This window comes from Pagrus pagrus, assembly GCF_965226575.1.
Source record: "Pagrus pagrus genome assembly, chromosome: 15".
In the NCBI taxonomy this organism is placed as follows: domain Eukaryota; kingdom Metazoa; phylum Chordata; class Actinopteri; order Spariformes; family Sparidae; genus Pagrus; species Pagrus pagrus.
The window spans coordinates 11,768,365-11,787,850 of NC_140199.1; the positions used below are offsets into that span (position 1 = coordinate 11,768,365).

Genomic DNA, 19,486 nt, shown 5'->3' on the forward strand with positions numbered 1-19,486 from the left:
CTTGTCCCAGGACAAAGACAGGCAGAGAAGTTAGTGTCTCAGGTTACATAGATTTTGCAAAATTAAAGTTTTCCTTGGTATTTTATACTTTCCTCTGTGATTGCTTTGCAGCAGTGGTGGCAGGGGGTCATTTTTGTATTTGTTCATGTATTTGTTCAAAGCTAAGATCCCTGTTGATCTTAGCTTTGGCTCTAGAGCGATAATGGTTGCAGCGCTAATATTATTCATATTTTACTTGATCGTGATTAAAGGGCTACTCCTCCGCACTTATGCTTGTTTGTGTTTTTTGTTTTGTTATCTAGATGATAATGTGTAATTCCCATTTAATCTAGCTGTGGTGGTTCACCACTCCTACATGAATGAATTATTTATAACATAATGGTGAGGAATGCTCGTGCTTGCCTTGGGCCCCGACAGACTCAAGAATCTCCACTTACATTGTCTTGCTAAAAAGATAACATTTAACATTTTAAGCCTAGAACAGAATCAGCTTTCTACATTTCCACTCAACACTTGACTGGATATAAGCTGTCACTGAAGGATCTGTACTTACTGAGAGTGTAAAATAGACGGTAATCAGTTATAAATGTGTTTGTGTTTATGTCACATTCTGACACCTATGAAGAACAAGACTATCGAGGATTTTGATGTGCACTTCTGACAACTGGTAACCTTGTAAAGGTCTGACATGTTTTACCAACTTTTTATTGGACCTGAGTCACCAGACACATTGAACATAATAGAGCCGGATCAATATATCGGTTGGCCGATATTGCGGATATGTTGGTATAGGTGTATGTACTGACTGATAAGAAAACTTTCATTTAAGAGATTATAATGCTTCACTTTTATGAGGCAGAAACAAATGTTTCCACAGTCCTACTTTGAATGACTCTGATTTTTGTCATACAATACATTTCTGTGCAATATATAGGATGAATGAGCTGTGTTTCCCAACATAATTTTGAGCTATACACGTTTCCTTTTTCCATCTGGTGCATTGTCCTGTCATGACACAAATATTTAATCCTTCTTCAGCCATTTATATCTGTTGGTTCACATCCATACAGGGAAGTGCTGAGCACCTCCGAAGGTGCTGGAGATGGAATTAAAACAAGGGTTTTGCAGATTACCATTTCAAACAATCACAATAACATTTTTGAGGGTGTTTGCAAGACACTGTGATTGTTTTCTATTTCAGGTTGTGCTGGGCTTTTTCAAAAGGACACCTAACAGGACTGAAGTGTTTCTGAATCCACCCACAGTGTCCCCGATGGGTCTGATTTACTCTGCTGGAATAGCACAGTGAATTAGTCGTGACGTTGGTGCGTCATCCGTCCATCCATCCATACATCCATACGTCCATACATCCAACGAAATGAGTGTGAACCATTTCGCCAATATCACTAGAGAGGAAAAAAATATTGCCTTATACGTGACTTACAGCACGTGTAGTGGTGTTGAATTAAAGGTCCAGTGTGCAGGATCCAGGTGGATAAATTGACAGAAATGGAATATATAATCCGTAATACATTTTTATTTGTGTATAATTACCTGAGAATAAGAATTGTTGTGATTTAGATGTCACTTCATTTGATTTTTAAGGTACTGTAGAAATTAATTTTGTCATTTTGCATTTCGTGGTCACAGCAAAAGGTGGTCTTTAAAGGTGGCAGCAATCATTTCCTGAAAAATATGATTCATTTTTGCCTGTATTTGCGGTTGCGTACCTGATGATGATCACTAATTTTATTTCCCACTACATCATGACAACAGTGTCTCTGGCCCTCCTGGATCTTTGATATCTCCTCCCAGTCAGCAGATGACTCTCTCCTCCTCCCTCTTCTTAACCATGATGGCACCATCTGAACCATAATGTGATCAGTCCAGAGTGAAAGTGGATTACGCAGAAGTCCATGGGAGAAGGAGCTGGTCTAATTGACAGCAGTGATTGGAGACAGATCCCTGCAGGAAGAGGAAGCTGATGGAGGAAACATCAGCGCTATTATGTTGATGGAATGTACGGATGAAGACGTTCCTATAGACGACCAACAGGACGCCTTACCTCTGTACGCAGGATGACACAGTGGACTGAGGACAACAGCTTTGACTACCCAGACCAATGACAGGCTTACCTTTACTTCTGAGTCTAGGTTACAGTTCTATAGCTAGCACATTTCTGATGGATTAAGGGTCACTAGGGCAAAAAAAGAAAAGACTAATAATTCCCCATTTTTCTAACTCAGTTGCCAGATTGTCAATATTGCTTCTTGCCCTTGTTTCCAGCCTCTTGCACCAAAACCCACAGGTTTTAAATAAAATGCTAGCAGTTAACGTTTTTGCAAACCAATTATACACTCACCCTATACCATATTACATTTCTACAAAATGTCCCATATCATATTCACACCTGATTTCATATCTGGCAGTGGAGGGGGCAGTGGTGGGATTATAGGCAGAAGGCTGCCAAGCCAGTAACCACAGTTCAAGACTGGGTTTCAACATTTGTAAGTGTGACACAACTGGGACAGTTTCCAGCCATGTTTGTTGCACAAACCAATCATCAGAATAAATGTTAACTAAGTAAGTTAAAACCAAAGATAAAACTGAACGTTTCTTTATGTTGTAACTTTATGTTTGTTTAGGTTGGATTTTCTATTTCTCTCTTGTCACAACACTGTGCTTATGCTCTGGTTAGCTTTATACCCAAAAGCCCCTTGGTTAGGGTCAGGAAAAAAATCATGGTTCATGGACATGATCTGACTTCCCATGATAAATAGCCAGTTTTGGTTGCCACTAAGAATGGCTGGAAAAGTCCACAGGTGTCCTTAAAAATAGCCAGTGGTCTGACTCAAACTACGGTTGACTGACCAGAAGTTGTTGATTTAAGCCTAAATTTGATAAAAGTTGATCAGAAATAGTTATATTGATTATAACTATTTACAGAACAGCCTCAAAAAATTGAGCTTCAGATTCATGTTTTGATAACAAAAGTAGATTATCTGTGCCGGATTCTTGTTTCAGTCGAGTACTTGGTCAGTCGTCGTTGTCTGTATTAAACAAATATTATGTGGTGGAATCTACTTTTTAGGTCCAAATGGTTGATGCCTTTGTATTGAAACACTTTGCATCACGACTCTCCCACCAGCCAGTGCGATGAGGGGAATCCCCTGGATTGCTGAGTGCCTCCTCTGCAACACATTATCCAATTAGCAAACCCTAGAGTGACGACTCTGATGGCAGATTACTGCTGGCAGCCTGACGGGACTCACTGGGGTCTCTTGCTGTCGTTTTGTCCCCTTCTCTTATGTACGTGTTTTTGTGTGTATGCATGTCTGTCTCTGTGTGTGTGTATGTGTGCGTGCGTGCGTGTGTGTGTGGCAGGTGGAGAGATGGAATAAAGGTACAGAGATAAGATACAGATAGATGATGATGGATGGAGTGTGAAAGGGAGACTTTAACCGAGACAGAAGCCAGAAACCAAGACGGGAGAGTGACTGATCTGATCTGAGGGGATGAAATAAAACAGACATTACAAGCAAGCCATTTAAATTAAAGATAATCAGCATTTTTTTTTTTTAGGTCTAGCTTGCAAAAGGCTACAGTTGCCAAACAATAATACACAAACTAAAAAAAACGACAAATTAGTAACTTAAGACTCTGGTGAATTATGAATGTTTAACTGATTTGCTTTGTAGCAGGATGGTTCAATTACAAAGTATAAAACTGGGAAAATTGAAAGCTATTATTATTAAGTTATTTTAAGAAATAGAATTATTATTAAGAAAGCATCATACTAAAGGTATTTGTGCAGAGATGACAGTATCATGACATCCCTCCACAGACAAATGACAGGCCTTTACATTCATCTAAAATGGCGTCACAGGTGCCAGTGTCAAACAGGTTTCTGTCTCCCATGTGGGAAGACTCTTCTCCTCCTGGCTCACTGTGGACCCAGTTGGGTTTGGTGATGGATCGCCATCCACAACAAGAGGAGATTAGTCTGACATATTACAGCTAAACTCCCCTGATGGCCAAACCTGGTTTACTGCAGCAGGAGGCCGGCTGCATTCAGAGCTGAAAACAGAGACAATAGGTCAACACAGCCGGATGGAATTTGGGAAATGAGCAGCATTAGCGCTGTAATGCAAACGACGTGTTCACGACACAAATCGTGTGTAACTTCCTCCCCAGTGACTTGGATAATAGCATTTACTGGACATACAAAACATTTTCACCATTTTAGCTACCAAACATGTTCAGGCATCTGCCAACTCTGGTTTGGGTTAAGGAAACTTGTTAGCTCAGGAAACCATGTCGTCAAAGTCAAAAAAATATTGAGAAATGTGCTTAGCCTATATGCTTTCTTTGTAAGCATGAGCTGAGAAGATGGATATCAATCTCATGTCAAGATTAAAGATGGAGCTGGATTCAGCTTTTAGTTAGCCTAGCTTAGCATAAAAAGTAATGGAAGTAATGGTAGTCTGGCTTTCTAAAGCTACTGCAATATCAGCAGAATGGGAAGAGCACGAAAACCTGAAGACATAGGAATGTTTACATGTTTTCGTAAGATGGTTAACCCAGCAGCTAATCTTCTAGTGCAAACTGCTTAAATTTGCTATTTGTGTTGAATGTTTTCTGCAGTGTAAGTGAAACCAAACAAAACATGAAGAGTGCATAACTTTTTAAAATTAGCTGTTAATATTTGGTTTTATTCAGATGCAACTGCTGGCGATGGTGTTGGCGGGGATGTTTGCCAGTGGTTTGTCCAACACATCTGACTCAGAATTAGAGGCTATTCTTCCAAGGTCAAGAATGAACTTTGTAGACGAGAACAGCAAATAAGCGACCAGCCCAGTCAACAGGATAAAATGTTTGCAGTTAACCTTTCTGCAGATATGAGTTGGGTATTGATTTGCATTTGTTTGCTTCAACACATAGCTCATTATCATTTTTTTTTACATTTTCTGTTTATATATAATTATACAAAAAAGATACGTTGTAACTTGTGACTTTTCTGGTCTTTATGTTGAACTATAGGCTAACCACATCTGTAACACAAAAACACGAGACCGGTGTTGATCTTCTCAACTAACTCTCAGAGAGAAAGCAGGAATGTGTACTTTCCAAAATGTCGAACTATTCCTTTAAAAGGTTATTATGACCCAGTGTAGTGTAGTAGTATCTTCACAATAACTGATCCTTTCACACAATCCTGTCAGTGCTTTGAGTTTTCCACTGGTTTCAATATTTAGCTATATTTCACTTCCCACAAACACAGTCACGCACACCCATAGAGACTCACCTTTTATTACTAACTTACAGTACGTACGCACACACACACACACACACACACACACACACACACACACACACACACACACTCCACACACTCATCAGAGCCCGGCTCCCTGGAGGTTCCTTTAATGGAGGCCGTGTGTTTGGTGTGCGGCCTCCTGTACGGATCAATTAGACCACCAGAGCTCTTCATCGCATCCTAAATTAACTAAATACATAAATACATTTGGCCTGGATTCAGCCCCATGGCAGACATTACGTACTGCAATGCCATCCCGAGACTTTAATTAGCGGCAGCACACACTCACACACACACAGTCACATTTCCATCATAGCTGTCATTAACCAGCAAAACCCTACCCATGATGCAGTCGGGTCCGGCTCTCATGGGGACCAATCAGATTATGTTGATCTCTGTGTTCGGGAAAACAACGTTATATGACATCTATCTATCTATCTATCTATCTATCTATCTATCTATCTATCCATCCACCATCATTCCCCCTGAGCATGTGTCACCTGAAAGCTCTGTCTTGGAAGGGAAAGTGCGTCTCACCACAGTCAAATAATCCTGATTCATCGAACACCTTTTACACTGCGGACATTTTAACAAATAGTGCAAGAAATCACATAATAATGGCTGCTGCCCTGCTATTGTCCCTGCTGGGTCACCAGCACGCCTGAATGCAACAGGGCCGTCATTGATGTCATTAGCTGCAGCAGCGCCTTTCTGCTGTGACATGTCAGAATGTCTCATCATATCCAGTGGTGGAAAGTAACTAAGTACATTTACTGAACAATTTCAAGGTAGTTGTACTTTACTTTAGTATTTCCATCTCATACTACTTTATACTTCTACTTCACTACATTTTAGAGGGAGATATTGTGCTTTTTGAATAAAGTCTTTCTGCTTGCCCATGGCAATGTAAATGAGTCTTTCCAGACCAATGCAGTCAGAGAGCTACTTCAGTAACTAGTTACTTTGCAGATTTAGATGTTTTATTATAAATGATAGATAAAGATAAAAGTGTATTGATCCTCTTAGGGCAATTCACAAGCTACCCAGAAGATACAGTGTATAAAGTAATTAAAGGCGTCTTTACCAGCGGCAGCATCTAAGCGTTTTACACATTAATGCAACAATTGTACTCAAAGTTTTGAGGTAACTGTGCTTTCCATTTCCGACTACTTTATACTTCTACTGCAGTACATTTCAGAGGGAAATACTAAACTTTTTACATTCTACATTTATGTGATAACATTAGTTAACATTAGTGGTCAGTGTCATTGACCAAAGCACTGGCTTAGAATCTGGTGTTGGTCTCGGGCGCTGTACGTTGGGCACTCACTGCTCCCTCTGGGGATGCAGAGAGCAGAGAACCAGTTTCACAACATTTTACAATGTATAAGGAGTACTTCAAGTATATTTTGATGTTTGTACTTTGGTACTTTTATCCAAGTAAAAAATCTGAATGCAGGACTATACTTTACCCAAATAAAAGATCTGAACTATGGGCTGCGTGTAATCCCCAATTGAAGCCATTTCTCTCTAAGTATGAATGCTACCACCAGAGTGCGACTCTATCATCGTCCCTCCCCAGTCAGCTGCAATGCGTCAGCACAGATGCTTTAGCAGCCCTGCAGTAATGAAATCTGAGCGCCTGTTATGGCAGGATGACCTCACCTCAAACAGCCAACCGTCCACAGCTAAATGAGTGTAATGAGGTGTCTGTCATGGCTGTATGGACGTAAGTTGTTGAGCTACAGTACCGTAAAGTTTATTTTTGCGTTGAAAGGAGGCACATTTTTCCAGACACTATAACAACTTGTCTAATAATTGTTGGAACAAAAACTGTCCATTTTTCTGATGGATTTGCTGTTTTTTAATATTGAGGAAGTCTGATGGTGTCAGTATGTCTGGTTTATTTGTGGAATACATTTTTAGACTTTGCAACATTTCAGAGAATGTGCTTATTCACTGCTGTTTTTCCACAAGTTTGTATTGTAAGTGTTGGTTTCCTAAGGCCAAACAAGAGCATTGCGAATCAACCCAGGAGGGACTTGAACCCATAAGCCCAAGCCGACGAGGCTGATGCCTTATCCATTAGGCCACTGGGTCACATATTGTTTGTCTAAATATGCAGAAATGTTCTCTGCAGCCAATAGAAACCATTGACCTGTACAAGAAAACAATTTCTATGATCTCACAGTGATGATGACACAAGTGATCACCTAGTGATTTGGACATTACAAGTGATAGAAACACAGAAAAACGATGAAAAAAAGAAAAGAAACATAAATCTAGTGTTTCCTTGCATAGGCTTAAAGGATAAAAACTGAAAATTCACTCCCTTGCCGGTGGAAAGGCGGGCAAATTTTTGTGGCCCACAACACATTTCTGGAGCTTCAGAGCAAAACTAAATGGGGCCTTAATTTAATGTAAAACAAACAATTGAAAAACAAAGATAAAATGGGTTCATACATCTGATCCGACATAACCCCAAGATCCCAAATTGATTTGGAAAGATGTTACTTACACCCTCGACTCGTGGTCTAGCTCGTGTACTCACGCTTTTATCTTAGAAGCTACAGTGAACATTTCGGCTTTGAAAAAGGGGATGTGAATTCTGCCGTGCTCCAGAAATGTTTTTTGAATAGGAAACTTTACCTGACTTTTAAATATTTTTGGGTGAACTTACCCTTTAAAGTGATCACGTTCCCAAGGGAACTGAAATCAAGACGTTGTACCGCAGAGGGGCAACCAGAAACTGACGTCAATCTCAGTCAATGAATTCATTTTGAAATACAAAGTAATGATTTGTTTTATCATTCTGAGTCAGACCTGCGAGGAAAAACTTTCCCTTTTTGCATTTTCTGTCCTTTCCCTTTAACATTTCTCTTCAGATTAAATAGATAAAGCATTCTCACTCTCTATTTATCTCTCTTTCTCTCTCTGACTCACAAGCACACCACCCAGGGAGCTCCGCTAATATTGTCTGGGAGAGTTAACTCAGTCTGATCATACCGTGTCTGTGCGACATCCATCACATCCATCTGCACCTGTACGGCCCAGACTCACGACTTTCCACTTAGGTGTAATTTTTCATGGCCACCTTTTGCTGAATTAAATTTTTTAGATGCAGAAGGAGTTAAATGATACAGTTCAGTATGCCATCTGTCCATTAACCACACACTCCTGTTACAAAGATGACCTGATTATTGGAGGACCCTGTTGCATAGCAGCTATATTTAGCAATTAGAGGAAGTTCATGCACACTGTTAATGAAATTGTATCCATATCAACAACCGTAATGACCTATTTGACAAAAACTAGAATTCTCCAAATAACCTAATATTTAAAATCATACAAAATGAAAAAAGAAGTACAATAAAATCAGACAAAAAAACACAATCTAATATAAAATAGAGTGTAAAATAGGTAATAATTGTTGCCTGAGTCTGAATCTCGGTGTGACTTTAAACGGACGCTGGTGATTACTCACCACTTCCTCATATAAATATCAGCTTATTTATTCTTAATTGGGGTGACAGTGATTCTCCCTGCAACATGTTTTAATATCCTCCAGATTTAACCATGTTATCCAGTCTGAAAGTCAAGTAAACTTCACTGATTGAAATGTTTATTGTCACATCATTTGGCAATCCAGATTTATATTCACATATTAAAGCATTCACATATGAAAAGCAAGTACAAACACAAGTTCAAAATAGTCTAACCTAAGGTAAAAAGTACATACCTATATACATTTAAATACACTGTAACATTGGTATCATTGGTATAAATTAAGATTTCTGACACTATGGCATGCCGATACGATTGTGCTTCAGGGTTGGCTTTAATGTGGAATAACTACTTTTCTTATTTTGACTTTTGCATTGGCCAGTGGGCTAAAAGTTCACATAAAAAGAAAAGAAAAAGTAAGAAAGACAGCAGTGACACTACATAAATAAGGTCTATACTTAACTTCAATTTTGGCTCACTATTTTTTTGCTCCTGTATACATCCACTGCACTACATTTTGGAGGCAAATATATGCTTTTTAATCTCTAAATGTATTTGATAACTTTAGTTACTAGTTACTATTGCATGCCAATGCAGTGCATTTCTAAATGTATTTATCTTATCAGAAACTGGATATAAAAAATATACATACATGTGTGTATATGCGTAGATTTACTTTGACTTGTAGCCTACTTTTGGTACTGAAGTATTGCCCGAGAAATACTTTTATTTTATTTTATTTTATTTTATTTAGTATTACTATTTTTACAACACTAAAAGAAAGAAGATCACATTTATTAATATGTGATTATGTAATTGACCAACAACTCTTCTGCACATCAACAGAGCAGATTTGTATTAACTGTCCAAAGTTGTCCTCACCCTCACACAGAAGAGATGAGGGAGTTAAGAGATGTGATTTTGGAGCTTCTGGATGAGGGATGAAGGATGAAGCTGCCCTGATGAAGGCAGCCAATCAGCTCCGTCCTCCCGTCCTCCTCGCTGCTGATTGGCTGACTCGTGGAGGAAGAGGATGTCGGGACAGCAAAGATGTCCGCGCTCATTTGAAAACCTGCTGTAGCCAAATCCACAGTTTGGCACCTGATACGAGTCGTTTTAATGTCGACACTGGTGACGACGCTGTGCTCAAACAAGGAACATACAAAGGAAAGAAAAGGACTCCGCGACAAGAGCCAGACTTTTCCTTATTATCAGGTCAGCGGCTAAACGGCTCCCGGCAAACTGACAGCTAGCTGAAGCTAATGTTAGCTAACGTGCTAATCGAGTCAGGGGAAACAACGGTACTCTACGGGAGTTTAGCGTTAGCTTGCTAATGCTGAAGAGTACTGTATAGCTAGCCTCTTAAATGAAGCGGTCAACAAGTTTATTTATGTAACTTATAGTATCACAGTGGCTGTCAGGTACTGAGTGTTTGTTTTATGGATAGTTTTTGAGTTGAAATCTCCTAGCTAGCTGCTAGCATGTATCGCTAGTTAGTCAACAATAGCATGTAATAGGAGAAATAATATCGAAAATTGTCGTATTGTAATGTTGCTTCTAACCATATCACGACAAGTTGTCAGGAATAACGTTACAGCTACAACTAACTTAAAGGCCGGTTTTAAATAGTTTAATTCTAGCTAACTTAGAAATGAGATTACAGCTGTTAACGTTATTCTGAAAACATTCACTTGATGGCTACATGTCTAATCTGCTCACCTAATCAAGTCAATATGATGAAAATGTGTGAAAATGTCTATTTTTGTGACATGATCCTCTCAAACATTTAGTTTCCCCTCTTGTGTGTCGTTTGTTGGGGCATCTTTACTGTATCTTGCTCAGTCCAGTCAAAACCTTGCTGTCACCCAGTCTATACTGTCATGTTTTTGTCAAGAAGTTTTTTATTCAAGCATGTTCGCATAAATACAGACTCACACTTATGACTGTATAGCTAAATAGATATATATGCTCAATCAGGTCGTAACATGCTCTTTTTCGTTTTCTTGAACACTGCAAGACTAACAAAAAGTTAAAGAGAAAAACTAGTACACAGACGAACACGAAGATGCATTAATAAATAGCCCCCATGCTTCCCCTTCATGTTTTTGACTGTGGGCGGCAGGGCAGCACAAACATTTGAAATGTTATCGAAATCCCAATATAGTCAAGTGCAATATCCAAATTGCAGAAGCTGCAGTCTTTTGAGTTTGACCTTCAAATCTTGTTCTCCAGAGTTAAGAAAACATATTATTTTGATACAGACCTTAACAAATGTAACATTGGCGTTATTTTGATAGTTTATTATTAAAAAATGAAAATTGTGCTGCTAAAACAATCATTCCCACTAATAGTGAAGTAATTGTAACTAATAGTGTGAGTAAGTCAGCGAAGTATTGTCAAAGCATTCTGCTCCAGATTCACAATGCAAGTTGAATAATTTAACTATTATTCTATTCTTAATATTTTTTTCAATTCTTGTTATACGTATAGCTCTAGATTGCTCTTATGGCATAGAAACTCCTGTTACATTCTGAATGATCTTATCTAGATGTCGAAAAGTTTAAATGTCTGGTAGAATATGTCAAACCCATCAGATTGCGCTGTGGCCAGTAAATTGTTTCTCCCTCATTTCTTAACATTTTTCTGTCTTCGTCATCTGATTCTGTCTTTAGAAATAATGCTGATATCTGGAACTCATGTCGGAAGTCGTGTATGAAGAGACAGCCACGATGATCGCAGCAGGGGAATTGCAGTCGTTTGTCCCGTTCGGCCGCGAGCACTGCAGGAACCATCCAAATGCCTTTAACCTGCAGCTCAGAGAGCTCCAGCCCGCCTCCGAGCTCTGGTCGTCAGATGGTGCCGCTGGCCTGGTGGGGTCCCTGCAGGAAGTCAGCCTGCAGGAAAGAGAGAAGGTGAGATTGCTTGGCATTAACTGGCTTTGAGTGCACTAAAATTCAGCTGATGTAATCACTTCTGTTTGTACAACAGTAGCACACAAGGGGGAAAAATACAACAATAAAGTCAGGAAATTTAATTCAGTTTTTATTGGTATTGCTTAAAATATTTATTTATGTGGCACAAAAAGTCTTGTTGCAAAGTAAAACACATACATGTAACATGGTAAACTTTGTATTTTTTAATTGCTCCTTGTTGTGTTGATCTGATAGATATGTTTTGTTTGGCAGGAATGCTGGCAGCTCAGGAAAGGCTGCATGGGAGTCAAAGAGGAGGATGTGGAGTTTGAAGAGGAGCTCTACACGGCAGGAACTGTGGTCGTCTGGAGCCAGGGCAGTCGGACCCAGGCCTCCAACGTGTACAAGGCCTTCACTGTTGACAGCCCAGTGCAGCAGGTCGGTTACTGAATGCTGTTTTTAGACTGTAAGCTACCACGATGCCACTTTCAAGCATTGTGTCAAGGTGTCTTTTGTATAGATGAATTTAAAACACACTTTTCTAAGCATACTGGAAATTGACAGGATTTATATTTTCTGTCTTTCAAGCAAAATATTTCTAGGAGCTGACACTGTCTTTTATTCTGTCTGTAGGCCTTATGGTGTAACTTTGCTGTTCCTCAGAACAAGAAAGACGGTACTCTATCATTTAAAACCTCTTGTTTTTTATTTTACATTGCAGTTCAAATCGAAGGTAATTAAGAAATATCTCTAATGTTGTTTTGCAGAGGAGGAAGTGGAGCAGACAGTGTGCATCGTCCAGAGTAGCTGTGTCAACATTCACACTGTCAACGGGAAGGATTTCATCTCACCCCTTCCCTTCCAGGTGAGAGCGAGAGAGGAGTTGATACTAAATTCAAAACGATCTGTTGAATTCAGCCAGCTGATCCACCAACTTTGATCTTTTTCCTCTCTTGTCACTTTGGCTTTTCTTTGATGAAACTTGCCACCAACAACTCAAAGTCATATCAAACGACTCTCTAATTTTGTAGGTGTAACATCAGTGACCGTGTTTAAACTGTCATGCTCGCTGAGTTTAATATTCCACTGAGTAAAAAGTCCCTAGCTGTTCCTTTTCTACATGAATGGTGGCTGCTTCTTGTGTTAATGTGTGCGTGTGTTTATGTGTCCACGTGCAAGTGAGCGTTAGTCAGTTTAGTGATATTCCCCAGTGCTGAACCATTGTCTGGCCACCCAATGATAATGGACACTTTGGATTGCTGACAGCTGGAATGAACCCCATCAATATTAGCTGCATGTGTGAGATATCTCTGCTTGTGTTTGTGCACCTACGGATGTTTTTGTCCACATGCATGAATGTATTTGTATTTTAGGGTTGTGATATGTTAAAAAATGTCTCCCCTGTCTATGTCTCCTTTAGGTCTCAAATGTCTGGGCGACCAAGTTTGGACTTCTGTTAGAACGAAAAAACGCAGCAACTGACGCCCAACTTGGCCCCCCTGGGTACATTCTAACACTACACACTCGTATGCATGTGTGTACACAAGCTCACGACACACAGATCCTCATAACCCATGTAGAGTGATGCAGTCGCACACATCAAAGTGCAAACCCTAAACAAAAGACAGTCATGTACACATACTGTACATACACAACATTGTCATTTGGCAGGCAACTGAGGTACTGTGCTGTTTTTCTCTACAGGGAACCTCTGCCCACAGTATTCAGCATGCTGCATCCGCTAGACGAGATTGCACCAATAGTGTGTAAACCTACAGGTATGACACACACACACAGACACACACACACACACACACACACACACACACACTTACACATTCTCCTCTTTCTCTGTATAATTGCCATTTTTGACCTGATTGTGTCCGTGTGTGTTTTTTTCCAGGTCTGTTTGAAGGCTCCCGTGTGCAGTATGCATCTGACTCGACTATGAAGATAGTGTTCAGCTGCTCTCGGCCTTCTCTCGTTGTCTCCTATGACACTCTACAGGGAATACACTCCGTCTGGGCATTGCGCAAGGTCACGCCTGATGTGAGTGATGACACAGACGCATACACAAACAAACAAAAACATAGTCTACCTTTGCCTAACCTCCAGCCTTTCATCACCATCAGGAGCGTTCTTCAGTCCTGCGGTGTCCGGCAGATCCTGTTGGCACACCACTGGGTCTGATGGCATCTGGCTTTCTGACCTCCCACCTCCGTAATATCTCCCGCCTGGATTCCCCTGGCGGCAGTGGGCCAATAGGGCTTGGTCCTGTAACTGGAACAAGGTAATGAAAGTGAAGTGAATGATTCATTTATTAATTAGTCGATAGACAAATAAAATTGTCAACAACTATTTGATCAATGAATCATTTTGGTCCGCTCCTCAAATATGAGCATTTGCTGCTTTCCTTGTCATATATGATAGTAAACTTATTATCGTTATGTTTTGGACTGTTGGTTGAATAAAACAAGTAGTTTGAAGACATCTTGCACTGTGGAAAATTAAGATGGCCATTTTTCACTTTTTTCTATATTGGAGACAAAACGATTAATTGAGTTGCAGGCCTACATGCAAATCAGCTTATATGTAAGGTCCTATAAAATCTAAATCAAAAGCAAAACGTAGTTGAGAAATCAACATCAATAGCAGATCAACAAAATACGTAAATGGAATACAAACTTACGGCCGACAGCCACTGACATTTAGAAAATAAAGACAAGCGACTTTTAAAGATGACAGGTAAATCAAGTACCGGAAAAACAGAATAATAACTAAATTATTTTATTTTGCATATTAAATGTGATGTTATTTGATCCTTGTTAACATCTCTGGTGCCGTGCTGTGGTCTGATCCCCTCCTCGGGTCTCTGCTTATATGTAGTTGTGCTGTTGGCACCAGCTCTCCGCTCCACTACAGTGCTCTGCACAGCCACCAGAGCAGGATGACGACATCTTCACCAGGATTACACTCCCGTATTCACTCCCCAAGTATATCCAACATGGCTGCCCTCAGGTAAGTAGAGGCACTTGATGTTTTTATTCTTTTTTAAACAAACAATCTGGAGACATATCTGCGACGCAGATGGATATGGTGAGGTGATTAACATGTCCTGAAAACAAACATTTAATGGACGCTAATTCAGCTACATTAGTATACATTGATAAGATCAAAATGTAAACAAGTAAACTTACGCACAGGATTTGCAATTTTTATGCTTAAACTTTAGCTATTTAGCCCACTGAAATTACAAGAAAAATTCAAGCTTACACTAAGCAGTTGGCAAAAAGAGCATAAGATCCAAACAGAGCCACTGATTGAAACAATCCTTCCCGGTGTAAAACATTTTTTCTTTTCTATCCAAAGTCGTGCCCACTCTCCAGGCATGGCGGCTCCCTCCTTTTCTGGTGCGTCTCGCTTCAACACGTCTTTCTACAGCCCATCCCCCAGGGGGCACCATGGCTTGCTACCCTCTCCCAACAGCACGGTCAATGAGACGATGCTGGTGCCGGAGATGGAGCCCATCGTGCCCGACCTCTGCATGGAGCAGCTGTGGAGTGAGACGGTCACAGCTGGCTGTCACAGGTGATGACCAGGACTGAATTTTGCTGAATGTTGTTGTACTACGAAAGATTACTTGTTGTTTACTTTGTTTATCACACCATCAAGAGGTTTGGTAGCACCTAGCTAGAGAGAAGTGAAGCTTTTCATTATGACTGACCGACCCAAAATAGCCACTTTATTACAATATATTATATTATATATATATATATATATATATATATATATATATATATATATTCAAATATTACTGACTTTAAAAACGTTCTTGACCATTTGTGGCTCAAAAGTTACTCTAATATAATTTCTTAGTCCTTTATAAGCTTGATGCTCCTTGCAGTGATGATAAATGTGAGATTATTCTCAAAAAGTTCTTGTTTGACATGAATCTTCCCCTTTTTGCGTTTGCAGGGAGATGAGCAGCCAGGCATCTAAAGTTTTCCTGACCTCTGACCTCTGTGAGAACTGCTACCTCTGTTTCCTGGTGGAGTCTCACCAAGAGCTCAGGTCAATAAACATACACAATGAATGCTTGACACAGACTCCACTAGCATGCACTTTACATTGATGGAAACCACGAGACCCTTAAAGTCTTTGAAAGGGTCGAACACTTATACACGTAACTTGCCAGATAAACCAGACAAAAATAGTTTGAATGGAACTTTTCTCTCTAGACCCGATTTTGTGATTTTTTTTTTTTTTTTACATGTTAACATCTTTTTCATTGTCTCCACAGATGTGTGAAGTTCATTGAGAGCAATGATACATCTCAGCTCATCTTTACTTCTGTGACAACCATCCCTGCCAAAGATGCAGAGCCTCTACAGGTAGTTTACAAAACCTCAGATTCACAGAGAGTAGCAGAATTTAGTCACAGTACGTTTTCTGATTTAATACCCACAAAATCCACTAGTTTATTCATTAAGTAAGTAAATTATTTTGATCATTTCCAGTATGTCATTGTATTGTACTCTCAGTGGCCACTGTTTATGTACACCTGTGCAATATTTTTCTATGATTCTGAAAACAATAGGGTTAGGGGTAAGGGTGCATGAATTAAAAATGCTAGAGGTTCACTAGTTTTAACTTGTCATGGGTGAGTATCTGCTGGTTTCATAGTGTTCAAGGATAGTTGACGTCAATATATTTGGGTTTTGGACTGAAGGTTTGACAAAAAAGCGTAAAAAAGAAACTGAAGTTGAGTTATCAAACACAGATTTTGTTACACTGTTACTGTTTTTGTATTGTTTTGATATTTTTTTGACGACAAATGTGTTTGACAATATTGTGCTTGTCTTTGTTGCATGTTGTTTAAGGTGCAGTTATGTGCAGTTATTTGTCTTTCTGTTTTCTAATCTTTATGTATCAAGTGTAGAGTTATTTGATATTCTATACCTGCTGGAAGCCATTGGGTTCCTTATAATGAAAGACAGAAAAACTAGGGACATTAATCAATAATTAAATAACTTGTTGGTTTCAGTCCTGATTATTTAACATATTTCTGACTGTAAAACTTTGATCCTCAGAATATAGATGCCATGCTGGTTCTGGAGGCCTGTGGCAGTCTGGTTCTCTACACAGGAATCACCAGGGTAAGACCTGGTCAGTCAGAGCAGTTTGATATATAACGTAGTGTATTGAACAGTTATAGATAACATTTTTGGTTGTTCCTCAGGTCAGTAAGGTGTTTGTCCCCGGCCTCCTGTCACCCACCTTTAGCATGACGAACCACCTCTCTCACCTCAGCACACCGGTGGAGAACGTTAGCACACCAGCTAACGCTGGCAGTAGACACCTCCAAAGAATGGATGAGGTACCACCATGTGTAAACATAATGTTCTTTTTGCAGTAATAGTTTCAATGTTTGGTTGTTTTTTCTAATATGGAATTGTTTTTAGGTAACAAGATTGTGTCACCTGCACAAAGTATAGTTGTAGATATCAGTTTTCCACCTAGCTGCCGTACAATATTGTACCGTCTGAAAAACAATTTCCACAGAGTGAGATTATCTGTCACAGTAAATATGAAGGCTTGATTTGATTTCCTGTTTTTACAATTATTCAATTTTGCTCCTTGAAATAATCAAGACATAATCTTTTTTCTCTACTTTTTGCTTCACGTTTTTGTTTTTGTCACCTCTCTTCCAGGCTGTGATGCCCTCACCAGTGTCAGAGCTGAGGGGTCCAAACATTAAACACCATGAAGCTTCATTCTTGGAAGATTACACTTTCCAACATGCCACGCCCTACATACATGCCTTACGAGACCCTGTCTCCAACCGGGTCACTCTGGTAGGTTTGTGTGTGTTTTCAAGAAGGCAAAATAATTCCTCTGACCTTTTGAAAATTGCTTTAAATGTATTTTTCCTCCCAGCGTTGGAGGTTAAAAGGATTGGTATGATCTCTAGTTGCTTTAAATCACACGAGTTTGGACTGAAAAATGACTGGGAACGTCATCAACAAGAACCCAACGTAGAATACATTAACCTTCTCTTTGCTGAGATAAGTTGTATCTTACAATTTCTATATGACTCAACTGCAAGGACGAGACTAGGTGTTTCTAGTCAGTGGTGTGTGTTTTTGTGCTTTAAGCCCATTAATATTTGTGAATGAAAGCCACAAAGGACTGAGTGCATGTTTATCTGTATGTTTCTGCCTCCTGGGTCAGTCCTGTCAGACTTGACTCTACAGAATGTAACATTAATAGAATGGAAACCACCCTGTGTAAAAGTGTAAAACCTTGTCTGCAGGCTGCTTCTATTCTGACACACTACCTCTGTTCATTGATTTTCTCCTTGACCCCTTGATGTGTCAATCTGAAGACTAATTGTTTGCTCACTGGAGTTTTCAAAGCACCAGCTGCTCTCTGTATGTTGTCAAGTTGACAGTTTATTTTCATATCAGGGGTTTATTTCCCATCAGTTCTGCAGTGCTGTGAAACCCTGCTTGAGAAAATCTGACATTAGAGTAACAAGATGTTGTGTCTGCTGTTTCTTATTTTGCTGTAGGTATAGATGTGTAGTTATGTGTAGGATTTACTATAGATAGTTTGCTATAGCACTAAACCCTAAGAGCTGATCCAGATGTTTTGAACCTGGAGTGTGTTAATTGAATGTATGCACAATCCTTCTCTCTAGGAACTAAGCAGTGGCGCGATGCTGAGGATTTCTGTCCCAGAGATTGCTACCTCAGAGCTTGGTGAGAAAACATTTTTGTATGATTGTTTTGCTGTCTGTTTTTGTACAAAAAACGCACATACAGTGAGATGGACCCAAAAAAAGAGAAAAATACTGTGTACAGCTTACGTTTAGAACGAGGTATTGTGGCTTTTATTTTTGATAAGTAATGCTTTCTGCTGTTGAAATGTGTAGTTTTTAAAGTGAGAGACACACACACACACACACACACACACACACACACACACACACGTACACACACACACACACAGATGTCTGAGTCAGAGCAGTTAGGTCCTGAAAATTAGGTTTGAGAGCTGCCCTACGTTACACAGTGACGTATAATCTTGATGTATTGAGGATGCCATTACAAGACACATTCACACGCAAACATACGCACTCGCACGCAGCTTCCCACTGATAACGATTAAGCTACCACATCAGTGAGGTTTCTATGTGTAACTCTGAGAGAAAAATCAGTCACACATAAAAAACATTTTCTTGTTTCTATGCCATTCCTTTTCAGATCTTTTAATTAATCTTTCTTCCTTATTATCTGTATATCTTATAATTAACTTCTAATCATGTGAGGGATTATGTGTATGAATTGAAAGACGTATTCAGTTGGGAAATGTATTGTGTGGGAACCAAACCTTTCTTTTACTCGGGTCAATAAAATGCAAACCTATCCTTGTAACACTGGACCGTCTTTGTTTCTAAAGTAAAGTGAGAAGATCCGTTTGCCATTTCTCAGTAATCTCATACACGGACCGCATTATTTGTACTAAGCTCCACAGGCTAGTTGATAAAGTTGTTCCACATATCAATTCAATATTTTCACTCAAGTTTTGATTTGATTTTTTTTTTTTAAAGCAGTGAACGCTTAAATTCATTAATTTGAAGTTAGAAAAAGTAAAGTTTTGTTCCTCCATATTTTCCATGGCAGAAAAGCTTTAACTACAGCCTGGTTTTATGTCTGCTTAGTAAAAACTAGCTGATGAGTAAGTAATTAGA

General features: G+C 39.4%; 1 protein-coding gene across 1 annotated transcript in view; it reads left to right on the forward strand.

The window, feature by feature from the left end:
• The first annotated feature begins 9,864 nt into the window (after positions 1-9,864).
• Positions 9,865-19,486, forward strand: part of anapc1 (anaphase promoting complex subunit 1) — a 46,076-nt gene continuing 36,454 nt past the window's right edge. Inside the window, exons 1-17 of the mRNA XM_084376246.1 lie at positions 9,865-10,036; positions 11,494-11,733; positions 12,007-12,171; positions 12,367-12,409; positions 12,501-12,598; positions 13,154-13,236; positions 13,438-13,511; positions 13,637-13,782; positions 13,866-14,023; positions 14,620-14,751; positions 15,103-15,321; positions 15,709-15,804; positions 16,034-16,124; positions 16,824-16,889; positions 16,973-17,110; positions 17,445-17,588; positions 18,434-18,494. Of these exons, the coding sequence (XP_084232372.1) occupies positions 11,518-11,733; positions 12,007-12,171; positions 12,367-12,409; positions 12,501-12,598; positions 13,154-13,236; positions 13,438-13,511; positions 13,637-13,782; positions 13,866-14,023; positions 14,620-14,751; positions 15,103-15,321; positions 15,709-15,804; positions 16,034-16,124; positions 16,824-16,889; positions 16,973-17,110; positions 17,445-17,588; positions 18,434-18,494 (1,930 nt within the window). The 5' untranslated portion in view covers positions 9,865-10,036; positions 11,494-11,517. The remainder of the gene's footprint in view (positions 10,037-11,493; positions 11,734-12,006; positions 12,172-12,366; positions 12,410-12,500; positions 12,599-13,153; positions 13,237-13,437; positions 13,512-13,636; positions 13,783-13,865; positions 14,024-14,619; positions 14,752-15,102; positions 15,322-15,708; positions 15,805-16,033; positions 16,125-16,823; positions 16,890-16,972; positions 17,111-17,444; positions 17,589-18,433; positions 18,495-19,486) is intronic.